The sequence below is a fragment of the Ambystoma mexicanum genome, chromosome 5q (assembly GCF_040938575.1).
Source record: "Ambystoma mexicanum isolate Mex_15411 chromosome 5q, UKY_AmexF1_1, whole genome shotgun sequence".
NCBI lineage: Eukaryota > Metazoa > Chordata > Amphibia > Caudata > Ambystomatidae > Ambystoma > Ambystoma mexicanum.
In genome coordinates, this window is record NC_090933.1 from 107,766,165 (window position 1) to 107,781,319 (window position 15,155).

Here is a 15,155-nt window from a genome sequence, read left to right on the forward strand (position 1 = left end):
TTCTGCCAAGCCAGCTTCTCTCACAGGCAGTGCTCCTCCCAGCTTCTGCCAAGAGGAAGCTACATTTTACGACCGCTGTAATAAAACCTTTGCCTGAGTCAGGAGAGGCTCATTGTTCAAGAGGAAGCCATTTATGATCCTCTCAATAAACCCTCTGCCTGGGTGAAGGGAGTTGCATTGTTCACTCTCCTGCAGAGCACAGGTAATTCAATTATCAGAAAGATGGCATATCCTTAGTGTGAGCAGCAAAAGGGCAGCTAGGCCTGGGAACACAGCTGTGACTCAAGTTTCACTCCTGATGGGGGTAGTTGCCAGGCAGAATTCAGTTCCTTAAGCCGGGTTTCAGATAAAATGTCACTTTTTGTTCCCCAGTTTCTGCCTTCAAATAAAACTAAACATTTTCACATATGCAGCTAGAAGGCTGATTCTAAGTGCAAAACTATGGCATTTCAACAGTTACAAAGGCATGTGACACCAAACATAGGTCACTCATTTAATCTAAACATTTTCGATTTTAGTGTCTTTAAATCCAGTGCAACTTAAACTGCTGAAATCCACAGCTCAGCCAGTCTTGTTATAAACCTTCAAGTCACTTCAGAATATCACTTTACATTGTATCCACCTCTCAGTAAGTCTTTCTTTAGCCTGCTTTGGGCTCATTCAGTTTTACACAAAAAGTAAAATCTGGTGTTGTTTTAAATTGCCGGCTTTTGGATAGTGGTGAGTACTGGTACTGCACCCATTTTTGGGATTTAAGAATGAATTCCCCACAATTCTAGTTGCATTTGGCAATCAGCATTGCCATTCCCAATGGTTTCAGACTACTGTGCGGGTAGTCCAATGGTGGTTTTAAAGCGCTTTGAAGCTAACCGGCGCTACTGTTTTTCCTTTGGCAACCCATTTCCCTCATGGCAACCCGGCCTTTCATTCTCGCACTGGTGGGTGGCAAGTGAGGCAACCATTTTGGTGTGCGCACAAACTGCGCAGCTTTCCTGGATTTCGGCGCACATGTGGGTTTTCCGCCATCTTGAATTTTCTAAGCCCACAGCACCAAATGTTGTGGCATGATAGCTTAAACGTGGGTCAGGACACCCAACACCATACAGTGATGCCATCGAAAATATTTAATCATAGGTAGTTTCTGACGACACAACCAGTCCAATATTGGCCTTGCTAAATCTGCAACAGAGTGTTTTTTACCAAGTAAGCTATTGTACTAAATGCTTCTTTTAAAAATGTTCCAGGGACAAACTACTGCATCCTCTGGACCACACTTGAGGGGTCCAGCCCAACATGGAAAGCTTATGAGGTAGAAGTTGTGCAGTACCCAAATCAGAGAAACAAAAAGGATTTCAACACATTTGCATTGGAGTTACAAAATGAAAGGGACTTCAATAAGGACAAAATACTAATGTGCAGCCATCACACTAGATAAGCAGTACATTGAAATGGTTTGATCCTTACAATACTGTAACCGCTGGAAACAAAAAAAGCAGGACATGCCAGATAAAAAGGAGGGATTCCCAAGCTTCCGCCTGCACTGCTGAAGATTGTTGGGAAGGAGCCTAGTGCTTTCCTTTATTCCCAAGTTTCCCAAGTGCTTTGGAATTAGGCAAGACTTCTGTTAACTGTTTTCTAACCACTACAAGAGTCCAGGGGGAGGAGGGTCACTAAATAAAGATAGGTAGGATTTAAATATAAGGCACAAATAATTATTTAGCCGAATATATTTGTAAAACTGTTAAAAGGTAGTTCGCCTTTCTCAAAGCACGCTCTCTGCCAGAAGGAATGTAGCCTGTGCTAAAAGGCATTGCATCACTGAGGCTAGCCCTCGCAGAGCACACGAAGTGGGTGAACAGCTGTTCCTGTCCATCAAAAGCCCATGCAGACTAAGTATAGGAGAATGTGCGTGCTCATGCACACAATGCAACAGTATGTAAAAATAAGGGTTTTGTAGAAATTACTGGACCAGATCAAATATAATTTTATTGAGTGAAGTGTTAAGATAATGGCGTGAAGATGTGTTTATGTATGAATGTTTATAGCATAGCAAATGATGCTAAACAAGAGCTAAAATGTATTCCTGCAGAGGCAGCAGTATGTTATAGTAGGATTGGTCTAAATGTAAACCTGGCCACGCAACACTGGAGACTACAGCATCCCTTGTATGGCAAGAAGAACAGTTGTGGATGAGCTCTTCCGGTATCCAGTCACCAAGTCAAGAGTATTTAAGCTCCAGGCCCAGCACCAGTCTTCAGAACCTAGGAGCCTGACAAGGAAGACAGAATGCTGGTCGGAAAGGCAGAGTCCTCTGCCTTTCTCCCCAATACTCATCTTCGTAAAGATTAAAGTTTGTTATCTCTTTCAAGATAGACTCATGGCCTTAGTTCCCTAGAAGGGTGCATTTAATCTGGTGTGAGCGTGATTATAGGTCCCCTGTATTTTTGGGGGTACCCCAATGTATTTAAGGGGTACAAGTATGGCCTACCTTTCAAGATGCATCAGCAATGAGTTTCCACAAGACAGCGCTCTACTAATGGGCTCTCAAATGCATTTCTACCTCCAATACACCCATGGTTAAAGTGTCAAATATGATCTTAAATTAGTGTACGCTTGAAAACCCTTGTATCAAGGATAAGGGCAGGTAATTGGATGACTGGGTAGTGTCTCAGTGAATAATTGTAATTTGCTAGACTTGTGACTGTACAAAAGTGAAAGCCTGACAAGCCGATATTTTGGTTAACAAAAAGATACTAGTTTATCGTTTTGGCAGGCATAATTTAAAGAATTATAAACAAAATCACATGCTCGAGAAAAGAAAGACATACCTCTTTCAAAATAATTTTCTGATTATCTGGAACACTTTTCCCATTTTCACGACACAAATACATAGTGAGAAAATCTGTCCCGGAATCCACTGCTGCACAGGCCTCAGGCTGGCGGGTGTTGTAACGTATTTCATTATATGATGTGTATTCAAAAAACTGAAAAGCAATTTTTATACGTGAATAAAGTGCAAAATTAACTATAAACGTATTCTCCATTTTTAAAAATGAAAACAATGGTTTATGAGAATATACTGGAGCAGCATTAACACATTTAAACTTTAACACCCAATTAAAAACACCTGGACAAAAGACCAACATAGTTAATGGCAACCATTAAATGTTTGGGGCATTGTTGCTTACTCACTAACCCACCTCCCCACATATAGAGGTTGGAGATTGCTTTTTACACAGTATGCCATTTAAGCCATACAAATATTCCACCTTCTATTGGAGGACATCATATCTTGCCAAAGGTATGCCTACATCTCTAGCAGCTTACTTATTAATTGAACTGTGTCCTTAACTCCCCAGTGGATGCTGTAGACAAACATAATTTGAGAAACCCAAACGGTGACAGAGAAACACATTTTCTCTATATTCTAACAAATCGGTATTGGCATATTCCCCAGATTGCTGCCAACAGGTTGCAGTGGTCATTTTAGTTTTGTACATTCTGACGAGCCCATCCACCGAGCTCTTTATCCAACTAGTACATCTAATAAATACCTTTTGTTAATGCATCACCTCACTGTTTCTCCTCACAGTCCCCCATTAACCTACCTCGCTTTTCCTTGTTGCAATCCCCCAGTGCCCCAACTCACTCTTCCTCATCACAGTGCCTCACTAAACCCACCTCACTCTTCTAGGTCAGAGTCCTCCACTAACACCGCCACACACTTCCTCATCACAGTCTCCCACAATCCACACTTCCCTATTCCTTGTCCCGGGACACATCATTAATCCTACCTTTGCCACAGGCTCCCTCTTCTTTGTCTCAGTACTACATTAGTAATCTGTTGCATTACCCCAACATCCTTCTTCCTCATCCGAGTAACCCAAAGTAACCCATTGCATTACACTAACCCCCCGCCCCTCATCTTCCTTCTCCCAGCACTTCATTAGTAATCCATTCTTATTTAGTGGACAAAAAAAAGATTCTTGATGAACCTGATGTTGCATAGCTGAAGGACACCTATTGATAACACATTATATGAGATCAGCTATGTTATCAGACAAAAAGGCATAACAAAACCCCTGAAATTCAGTGAGAAAAGTAGGTGAACTACGGTTAAGGTGAAACAATCAGATGCAACAAAACACTGGAAATGTAGTGAAAAACTTAGGTTGAGATTACGTTAAGGTGCTCATTTAATGCAACAAAACACCTGAAATTTAGAAAAGTGTTGGAACCTACGCCATCTGAACTATGAGGCCCCCATCGCACAGCCCCCACGCACACTGATGGCATCACAAATGACATCACTGATTACGCTTTGGAGGGCCCACATATGAAAACTGGAGGAAATCATCTTCTGGAGTAAGCCAACTCTTGCAGCTCCCTACCATGTCTGAACACAGTAAACTTGGTGTAGGAATTGTCAATTCATTCGTTGACATTTGTAACCTAAAGCCTCCCATTGCCGTTTGATATTCTTTTTTGCAAACCATGCCATTTTTTTCTGCTCTGAAATCCGGTCTCTCGAGAAATGCCAAAGTGTACAGGTCAGAGGAGATGTCTACAGTTATTCTTGTTTGTTATGAACTGCAGCTCGTTAGATTAGGAGTATTGGGTTGCCAAGGAAATGTTAAGCAGCGGATGTAATCAGGTGAAAGCACGAACAACAGCATCAGTCACCTCTGAAAACACATGACCTAGTATAATAAACTTGCTAAACATCACAGTCTACGCTTGCCAATAATTTGGACGGATTTCTCACGGGTCACTGAATATAGGTATGGAAGATGTATATGGTCCCAAACAATGCTTTACACAGATGTGGCAACACCTGGCCAGCATAACTTTTTGAGGTATCACCAATGATCACCATGCAAAGCCAGCACTTGAGTTTCCACTGAACCCACTGCCTGGCCCACACTAGACCCAACCATCCTTTTACTAATAAAATAACTGCGCCTATAGTTATGCAGGTCTAAACCCGGCCTAGAGGACACTGTACATCCAGTAAGGTTGTACTAAAAAAAGACAGACGATGGTAACAATTATATTTTAGTTTCACAATTGCAGGTTAACAGGTGGCGTGCCAGGTCAATCACAGCTCCTGTGATGAGAACAGGCAGGTTGGTTTGTCAGATACAAGTGGTAAGTTGACCAATGGGCCTCCTCAACTATGAACTAGGTAAAGTGTTACGGTTGGTTGAGAACTTCCAAAAGGATATATAGCCGGGCAAATAGCTCAAGTGTGCACACTCACCTTGGGAACAGGACAACGCTGTGTGAAATGGGTTCAGTAACCCGGGTGAGCCAACACAATCCTTCATCACCAACACCACTGGCAAAGCCCGCAAAATGGATGCTCATAAGTGGGTAATAATAGTGACACTGATTATTGCAGTACTTCAAAGCTGGAGAAGCACAGCATAATGTGCTTTATAAATCACCAAGTTATTTATATGCATCTTGTTGAAGTTAGATGATGCCTGTCTGAATGTTGTTGAGTAAACCAGATATTAAAATGCCCATACAGGGCCTAGCTTCAAAATATTCATTTTTACCTTTGACCTACCTGACGTAACCTCAATTTCTGTACTTCTTCTTGCTGTTGACTGTTCTTTTTCTTCTAGGTGTTCCTTCACCACAGGAGCCCTATGTGGCATGTTCTTCTGCTTCAATTAGATTATTTTGACCCTGCTTTTCTTGTTGCCCAGCTTTTGTTTCACAGTATCTACTCCTTTTAAGATCACAAATCATTTCAAGTAATCGAGAACCCCGGCTGTTCATAGTGTGAAAAACCAGAGGGTGTTTCACAGTCTAATCCCTGGGGCGCCCGAACTCAGGTGGCCAGGGAAGGGGCGGCGCTTTTTGATCCCGACCTTGGGGGCGTACAAGTGAGGGACAATCACCTGGGTGGGGGGTCCTCGGGGAATGGGGAAAAGAGACACAATGGTGAGACATTGTATTCCCTTATCCCTATCTATTTTCTGGGACACTACAACTCCCATGATCCATACCCTTTCTATGATGACAAAGCTACCAAGCCGAAAAAGATGAGGATTGAGGCTATGAGGATTACCTCTAGCACTTTGCAATGGTCATCCCATTAATGAGGCCAGGCAGGGTCAGGCACTCCGTTTCAATCGCACATACCGGCCATACATTAAGTATCCGCGTGAGGATAAAAGGTGGAGCACACACACACACACTTTGAGCGAGGCTGGGTACGAGAAGGACCAGCACTTCCTGAGCTGATGTAAACCAGGCTGCATAGATCGGAAGGCCAAGGGGCTATTCGAATACTGAGAGGAGCGAAAGAAAGCCATGCAAATTAACCGTATTTCCAAGAGGCCACAAGGGTTGGCAAAATGAAGCCGAGAATATTGAGAGAGCCTTCCTTTGAAATATTCCAAGGTTGCCTGTTCCCCTCCTGGGTAAACGACCGAGTTGGGGAGGAGCAGAGGAGTCGTTGGTAAAGTCCTTGATAGACGCATTCAAGTTAAAGAAGAAAGAACCGAGATAAACAGAACTGGTGCGTTACTGAATCAAACAATGTCCGGTTTGTTTTGCAAGCGAGTGAAACTGTTTCAAGTGAAGGATACGCAAATAATGATGATGATCTTGTGAAGAAGGATTCGAATGTTAAACGCAACATGAATTATTACAAAGTAACCGAGTGGTCCTGCGCGGGGTTAATCGCATTATGAATGTCTCCGTGAAATGTGATTTAACTGTAGCGCAAGGCAAAGAAAAAAGCCTATGAAAGTTTGTGAAAGGAACTACAAATACCAGAAAGCTTTAGTATGTTGAGAAGTCACGAGTGAACTGTGACTCATACTGAAAGGGACGTCGAAGTGGTCATGCATAGGAATATCTAGGATGATCTGTGCAGTCTCGAAAGTCTTCGACATTCATTTTTAACGAGAAGAAACGTAGGGAAGGGAACCCTACAAAGTGAATGTTGAGAACCAGAGTCATAGTGAAAATAGAAAGCTTGAGCGTAATGGAGGGAAGCCTAAGTGAAAGTGTGTTACGAAGGAAGTGAATGACAAAACTTGATCCTAAACGAGGGAAACCTGAGTGAGTTAAAGTGAACTGTAAGGAGCCAAGATAGGCTTGAGCCCTAAGGAGGGAAGCCGGAGAGAATTGTACCAAAGTGAAAGTGTTAAGAAAGACCCGGACCTGGGTAAGGGAAACTTGAGAGGTCTGTTTGAGAAAGTGTTGAACTATATTTTTGATTCAAGGCAAGGAAGCCTAAAGAAACTGTTTTGAACTGAGAAACACTTGATGCCCGAGAATGAACTGTTGAATCGTACCAACAAGCCAAAGTGTGCCACATTGAGAGAACTGTGTCACCCATCTATCCTTTAATTAACTCTTGAGACCCTGTGCTTTGAATGTGGGGATGGGGTTATCACCTGCTTATGAAAGCCATTCTGACCTGTTAGGTGTAGGCCTCTCTCCCACAATGCAGGACTCTCAAATCTAGCTGTGTTTAGTATTGCAATAATTTGTTCTCCTGTGTCTCAAATCTAGCTGTCTTTATTACTATACCCGTTTAACCTGTTAGGCGTGGGCCTCTCTCCCACTGTGCAGGACTCTCAGGTCTGGCTGTGCTTGGCATTGTAGTCATGTTTTCACCTGTGTCTCAAATCTAGTTGTGTTTAGTACTGCACCCATTTGATCTGTTGGGCGTGGGCCTCTCTCCCACTATACAGGACTTTCCAGCATAGGTGTGCTTAAGTTTATAGTCAATTGCTCAACTGGGCCTCAAACTTAGCTTTGTTTGGTACTGCATCCATTTGCTCTGTCAGGCGTGGGCCTCTGCCCCACTATACAACTATCTCGAGTCTAGCTGAGCCTTATTTCAAACTGCATTGTCTGGCTGGCAAATTGTATTGTTGGCTGTAGGACACTCCCTCTTTATACAGGACTCTCAAATCTAGCTGTGCCCTATTTCAAATTACTTTGTTAGCTATAGACCTCTCTCCCGGGATAAAGTGTTTATTGGCTGATTGCTGTGGAGTGATACTGTGATTATTGGGCGCACCCCATGAGATGATACAGTGATTGTCAGCTATGCTCAGTAGGACAATTATGTAGTTATACACCTATCAGCGAATCCAAAAACTAACATCACATTAATTCTGGTTTACAGACCACCGACATACGATGCAACCTTCGTCGACAACTTGATAGAAGCCATCACCAACATAGCCATCAAGCATGAAAATCTAATAATCCTTCAACATCTGGTTCGAAGAAAAACACGCCAACTCCCAAAACTCACTAATTGGGCAGCTAACAACCATGAAACTACAGCAGTTGGTCAAAGGGGCAACACACTTGGCAGGACACACCCTTGACAAAATCTTCGCCAAGAACAAAACTCATCACCACGGCACCGTCGATACAAATACTGTGGAGCGACCATCTCATCATCGCATTCGTGATCACACTACCAACTCAAGTCCACATCCAGCCCCCAAGCTCACAACCATCACAAAAAGAAAGTGGAAAACCATCAAAACAAGCAACCTAATGGAACAACTGGAGATGACCAAACCCCCAACTACAGAACTAGAGCTGTCTTACCTAGACGGGAAAGCGGAGCTACTAGACAAATAGATTGCTGATGCAATTGAAAACATCGTCCCGGAAAAACCATTTACCCCCTCAAAAAAAGAGCAATGGCAAAATGGTTCACACCGCTACTAAGGACCATGAAAAAGGACAAGAAGATGGAATTGGAATGGAGGAAAGAATACAACCAAGACAAGAAATTACTGCTCCAAAAACAAATCCGCGCATACAAGACGGAAATACAAAAGGCGGAGAGAAGGCATTATGATGATAGAATCACCAATGCCACCAACACACAAAAATAAATGTTGATCATTAAAGAAATGAGAAACCCACCAGGTCGCGACAAAACTCCAACCCCCTCAGAGAAACTTTGCAATGACCTGGCAGACCATTTCAAGAACAAAATCAACGACATCTGACAAATCATACAAAAGACAACCAACCATAACAATCAACCAATCAGACCTAAGAAAGAGCCACAGCAAAAACTCCAAAACTTTCCTGAAATATCAGCAGAGGAATTCACCAAGCTGGTAAAACACAGCAAGAAAGCAGGATCACCCATGGATCCCTGCCCCCGCGACATCTACAAATCAATCCTTGCACAAGGAACGCCATCAGAATACTACAGAAACCTCCTAAATCTCTCACTCACAACAGGAACTGTACCAAAATCATTCAAATCAGCATATATCAAACCACTTTTAAAAAACACAAGTGGCGACATGGAAGATCTCTCCAACTACAGACTGATTTCCAACATTCCCTGCCCGGCAAAACTCCTAGAAACTTACGTATACAAATTAACCCAAGAAAATGTAGAAAATTAATTAACTGCTAGACCAAGCACAAGTCGGTTTCAGACCCGCAAGAGGAACAGAATCGGCACTACTACCCATATGGGACGACCTAAAAACAAACGCAGACTCCAACACAACCTCAGCTCGGATTCTGCTCAACCTGCCGGCAGCCTTTGACACAGTTAGCCATGACACCTTAACCAAAAGATTGGAAGACATAGGTATAACGGACATGGCAGTACTCATCATTCCTAGCAGACAGGACAGAAACCGGATGGATTAAACCCTTGAAATCTACTCCACGAGTTCCCAACTGTGGAGTGCCACAAGGATCTGCACTATCGCCACTATACTTCAACATCTACCAGACTCCAGTAATAAGGATCTTCAAAAAATACAAAATGACATGCTACAACTACGCAGATGACGCTCAAATCATCTACAAAATCGAAGACACTAAAACCGATCACTCAACCCTAATTGGAGTGTCTAAAAGAAGTCTTTAACTGGATGAACGCCAACAACTTGAAGATCAACCCAGAAAAGAAGGAAATCATGATTATATCCAAAAACCAAGAGAACAACACTGATTAATTTGTCCGGCATTACTGACTCCAAGATTGACCAGTGCCCTGCTCCGTGTATCGGTCTAGTGAATCAAGCCACGGAAATAGCTCTGGTGGCCACGACCTCTTTCAGTTCAGTATATCCGGAAGACGGACCAGGAACTCATCGTGTTGCTACTCTCAAAGGAGTTTTGCCACGCTTCGTGAGTTCGCCTAGCCTTTTGTTACTAGAGGCTCTGGGGATCGTAATTTCGATCTACCCTTTCTTTCAACCTCTTACTAACCATGTCTTCCTCTTCATTCAGCCTTCCAGAGGCTCCGTCCTCGTAACACGTACCTGCTCCAAAACTCGGACTTTGAGTTCGCCACATCCCGCATTCAGTCCACTACCTCTGCGGTGTGTATTCCTCCCTTAGCTCCTACCCTTTAGTGTTTATCCTCAGACGCCTTCCTTCTTACGGATTACCAATAACGCTCTCCTTTCTCCAAGCAACATCAGCATTCTGATTCCCATGATCGGGAAAGCGCGAGTGCTTTAGAACACGGCACGTTTCCTTTCTACAACGGGTAGGAATATAATACTTCTTGCTCAGTCTATACCGGTTCAAGCGCCGAGTTACCAACTCTCCTTTTCTTTCCTTACCTTTTTCTCTTCAGCTGCTCTGACCCCACACTTCTGCCTTCTAGGCACCAAATCCATTCCATCTCTGCTGCTGAATTCCAGGGGTAAGAAATGGTATGGGAGAATGAAGACATGTCTTAGAGAGATAGAACAGTGACCTGAGTGTAACCTCCCTTCCTTTCCATATAGTTAACTCTGAAGTCTCCCGATCCAGCTAATAGAAGATTACCTTACCTGGACCACAAGTCAACTGTCCTCTTCCTTCTGAAGACAGCGCATAGGATTCTACGAACCCCAGCAGCTCTTCACAGGGTTTTTTCCCTTTGGGGTTTCCCTGGAGTTCTCTGTGTGTCCAAGTCTTGAGCTGGGTCCCGTAGGGGATTTCAGGTAGATTCCCTCAATCTATAAAACGATTGTCATCTGCAGAGGCCAGTATTACGATACCGGTAGGTGAATTCCGATTTCTGCTTACGCTCAGGTTGCAAGGCTGAATCCGAGCATTACATTGCCTGGCCGATGGAAATGGTAACCGCGCCCACACCATCTAAGGTAGTAAAAAATCGGGGCGTCCTGGTGTACAACACCCTAACCTTAGAACCACAAATAAAGGCAATAATAAAGAAATGTTTCTTCCTCCTTCACACAACAAGAATAATCCTACCTGTCCTCTACTTCACCCACAAAACACTCACTCAATCATGTCAAGAATTGATTATGCAAACAGCCTCTACCTGGAGATGCCAGAATACCTCCTGAAGAAACTACAACGCATCCAAAATGCAGCAGCCAGATTCCTCAATCTATCCAGAAGAGACCACATCACTGCAGCGCTAAAAATACTACATTGGCTCCCAATCAAACATCGCATCACCTTCAAAACAATGTGCATAGCACACAGGGCAATCAGCGGACAGGGAGCAGAATTCCTACAATCTACAAGCCAACGAGACTACTCAGATCAAGCAATGAAATTCGCCTGAAGCCAAAACCATACATCAAGAAAAAACTAGGAGGCTCCTCCTTCTCCCACCTGGCTGCAAAAACCTGGAACAACATCCCGAAAGAAATAAGAAACACCAAACGCCACCTACAATTCAGAAAACTACTAAAAACCTGGCTCTTCAACACTCCAGAAACAAATTGAAACAACTAACCAACCAAACAGGAAACACAGAGAACAGGCTGACAGAAATTAGGATGACTCAGACAAGGCCCAGACACGACTCAGGAAATGTCCTACAATAACAAGAGAGACAACGCTAGGTTGAATAGGACACAAGCGACAACCCCATGAGGACAGAATTAACACCCTACCCAATCCCACCCTACAACATCACCCACTCCATGAACGCCACTAAGTGCCAATTATGAATGTAAACAGTTACCACTTTTGGACCGCGCTATGGGCGTTAGCATGCGTAGAGCCCGGAAAGAGTTGTGAATGATGGCAGATGCCGCGCCTAGAAGTAGCTACGAGTGTTGGCATGTACCACGCTTGGATGATAGGGTTGTGAGCGATGGCCTGCGTGAGCAGCCGGGTAGGATTGTGATAGCCGACCATTGCCACTTCTGGATAGAGTAGCGGTTGTTGAGCGAAGCCACATCCGGCTGCATCAGGAATGCCACAGAGGCCAGATTAGGATGGAATCACGAATACCAGCTAGTCCCACACAGACAGGTTCCAACGGTGGGCAGGGGCCGAATTTTTGGGCACAATTGTGAATATTGGCGAGCATCATTTATGGAAGGGATAATGATTATCGGCTGATGCCGGAGCTAGATTGACATGCAGTGATGTTCACGCTCCACACCTAGAAAATGTGGAAATTCAGCCCAACAATGCCAATAACCAATCCACTAACAATTTCACCTCTACTGTTGATCCCATGCCTTCTTCACATTAGCCAGGTGATCGCATAGGGGTCGACAGTAGCTGGAATAGGGTGACAGGTGCCACAGCATTATATGGGTTGTGGAGCTTGGATTGCTTTTGTTATAGATTTACTTAACTCAAACAAAACTCAAAAACAGACAAATAGTGGACTAAGCAGTTTACAGAGACAACAGAAAAGAAGGACATCCACAGTGATCAGTGTGAGGAACTTCGGGGCATCCTCACTTCTACTCCCCCTGAATCCTCCTCTCAGATAGCCAGGGAAAGGCCATCGCTCTTGGATCCCGACCCTGGGGGTGAATATGCGAGGGACGATCACCTGGCTGGAGGGAACTTGGGGAGTGGTAAGAGGGTGACTTTTGGTGAGACATGGTATTCCCCCTTTCCCTAACACTAGTGAATCCAATGTTCCCCCTGCCTTTCATAGGCTATTGTCAGTCACTGACTCTTTATTCTGACCAAAATGCCCCACAATCCCTTTTCCTTAAGACTCTGACGAGGAGGAAACAACTAGGAGTTATGCACACTGCTCTACCTTAACACAACTTTAGTACTGGGATGAGGAAGAGGGCTGTGGAGGAGTTCTCCTGCAATAGACAGGCATGTCCCACTGACGGGTCAGGCAATTAGTGTAGAGGACTAACACCTGCAGCCTGTTAACAAGTCACAGGTGTATAAAAATGGAAAACTGAGACGGTATGAGAAGGAGAAGCAGCGTGCGAAGAGCTCCAAATTTGGAGCAGGAGCAGGCTGGAGGGGAACCGGCTAGAGGAAAGCCGGGTTAAGCAGGAGCATGGAGGAGATGCCGGTGCCACGATTGGCTATGAGAGGGTCCAGGGTCCTGCTCTCCATCCTCCCTGGTAACCACGACCGAGGCTGTAGAGTCTCCAATGTGCTGTTAGCTGCTTTGAGAGTCAGAAGGACTTTGACTTGACCGGGACCGCGGCTCGCTGGGAAGTAGGCAGAAGGATGTAGCACAGGGAAGCGAAGCAAGAAGTCCAGAGGTGGAGCAAACGCTTGCCGGGGATGGCAAAATGCTAGAACGCACATAGCGGGCGCTCTGGTACTGAGAAACCAAGGTACAAAACTAACTGAATCTTATTACACATACTATGGAAAGTCAAATGAGATGACTGTTCTAAAGCAGTTAAGCACTTTTGATGCAAAAAGCATTATTTAATACCAAACTAATTGAAAAATAGGAGTATGTTTACAAAGTCAATGAAGTACTTTTGAAGGATGAAAACGCATTATTGAATAATAAACTAAAGGATATATTGAGCATGTTTTGAATACGGAAAGCAAGTAATGAACCATTAGGAACATTAATGAGTTGACACCAAAGCAAAACCAATGATGAATCCTTTGTAAGCATTTTTTAATTAAATGAAAACAAGTGGGTGAGGAGGATAAAACCCTCATGGAATGAACTGTATGAGATACAAGTTATGGCTATGCCATAAAACTGCCAAGCTGTTTGAGATGCAAGTTGGGGCTAAGCCAAAAGATTGCCAAGAAGAAGGTGCACGAAGTGTGGATTTAAGATACAAGAGTCCACAGGACTAGAGCTTGAGAAAGGAAGAGACCCGTGATGGCCAAGCATAAAGAATACAGAGGTACAACAAAGTGCACCAGGTTATCGGTCCATGACCTGTAATGGGTGGACCGTGTGGTCCGAAAACTGCACCTAGACCAAGTGGCCCACTAAGAATAAACTGTGTTGAACTCTTGGTGAAGGGAACCCCCAAGATCTTTGTTTTGAGAACTGTTGAATTGTGTTCAACTCTTAGCAAAGGGAACCCACAGTTCTTTTTGGACCTATCTTGAACCTGGTGAAGGGGAAGCTAAGAGGAAGCCAAAGAGCTGGAAGATGCTCAGAACTTTGCTTTTGAACACAGTTTACTTTGTTGCGGACATCCTTATACATTGTATAGATTTAGGGGGTCGATTCATGGAATTAATGTGCGCCGAAAATTCCCACGCAGAGGTGCCAAAACGTGCGATTCGCAGTAAAAGTGCGAAAATCGCAGTGAAACCAGCGCACATCGATTCATGGAAGTCCGTGCGCGAGAAAAACATTGGATGTGCGCTGAAAATGTGCGCCGCGCACGCTGGCGCACTGGTCATCCAACAGCATGCGCCACGGCCACTGCGAAATCGCACATAGCGCGGCGCACATCACAAAAGTAGGCGGAACACGGGGCGTAACACTCGGAATGGGGAACAACGCGTAAAGATATGGGCGTCACAGGGGAAGTACAGAGGGCAAGTGCGCGGAACGCCCACACGCTCGCCTACAACCCGTATTCATGGAATCGAATAGGGCAAACCAGCGCTCGGTCAAAGACGCGCACAGGGCCAAACAAGTACGCCACAAGAAAGCAGGCGGTAGCGTCCCAGCGCCTGAAAAAAAATGTGCGCCAAAATGTGCGATAACAAAAAGCACCCATATACAGCCATGATGAATGGTCCATACAGTGGCCCTCTAGGACAAATGAGGTGCAAAGGGGTACCGACAAACACGGACACCCGCTGTGTGAAAAATAGCATGTGCGTGTGTACCTGGGTGCGCGGGAAGTCCCACACGCGATTGGCCTGGGTACATGTACTTCGGGGGGGCGCGGGAAGTTCCACACGAGATTAGCCTGGGTACGTGTACTACGGGGTGTGCGGGAAGTTCCACACGC

At 44.4% G+C, this 15,155-nt stretch overlaps 1 protein-coding gene across 1 annotated transcript in view; it reads right to left on the minus strand.

Moving 5' to 3' along the window:
* Nucleotides 1-15,155, minus strand: part of GALNT12 (polypeptide N-acetylgalactosaminyltransferase 12) — a 548,792-nt gene that overhangs the window by 68,662 nt on the left and 464,975 nt on the right. The window contains exon 9 of the mRNA XM_069620610.1: nucleotides 2,829-2,984. Within this exon, the coding sequence (XP_069476711.1) occupies nucleotides 2,829-2,984 (156 nt within the window). The remainder of the gene's footprint in view (nucleotides 1-2,828; nucleotides 2,985-15,155) is intronic.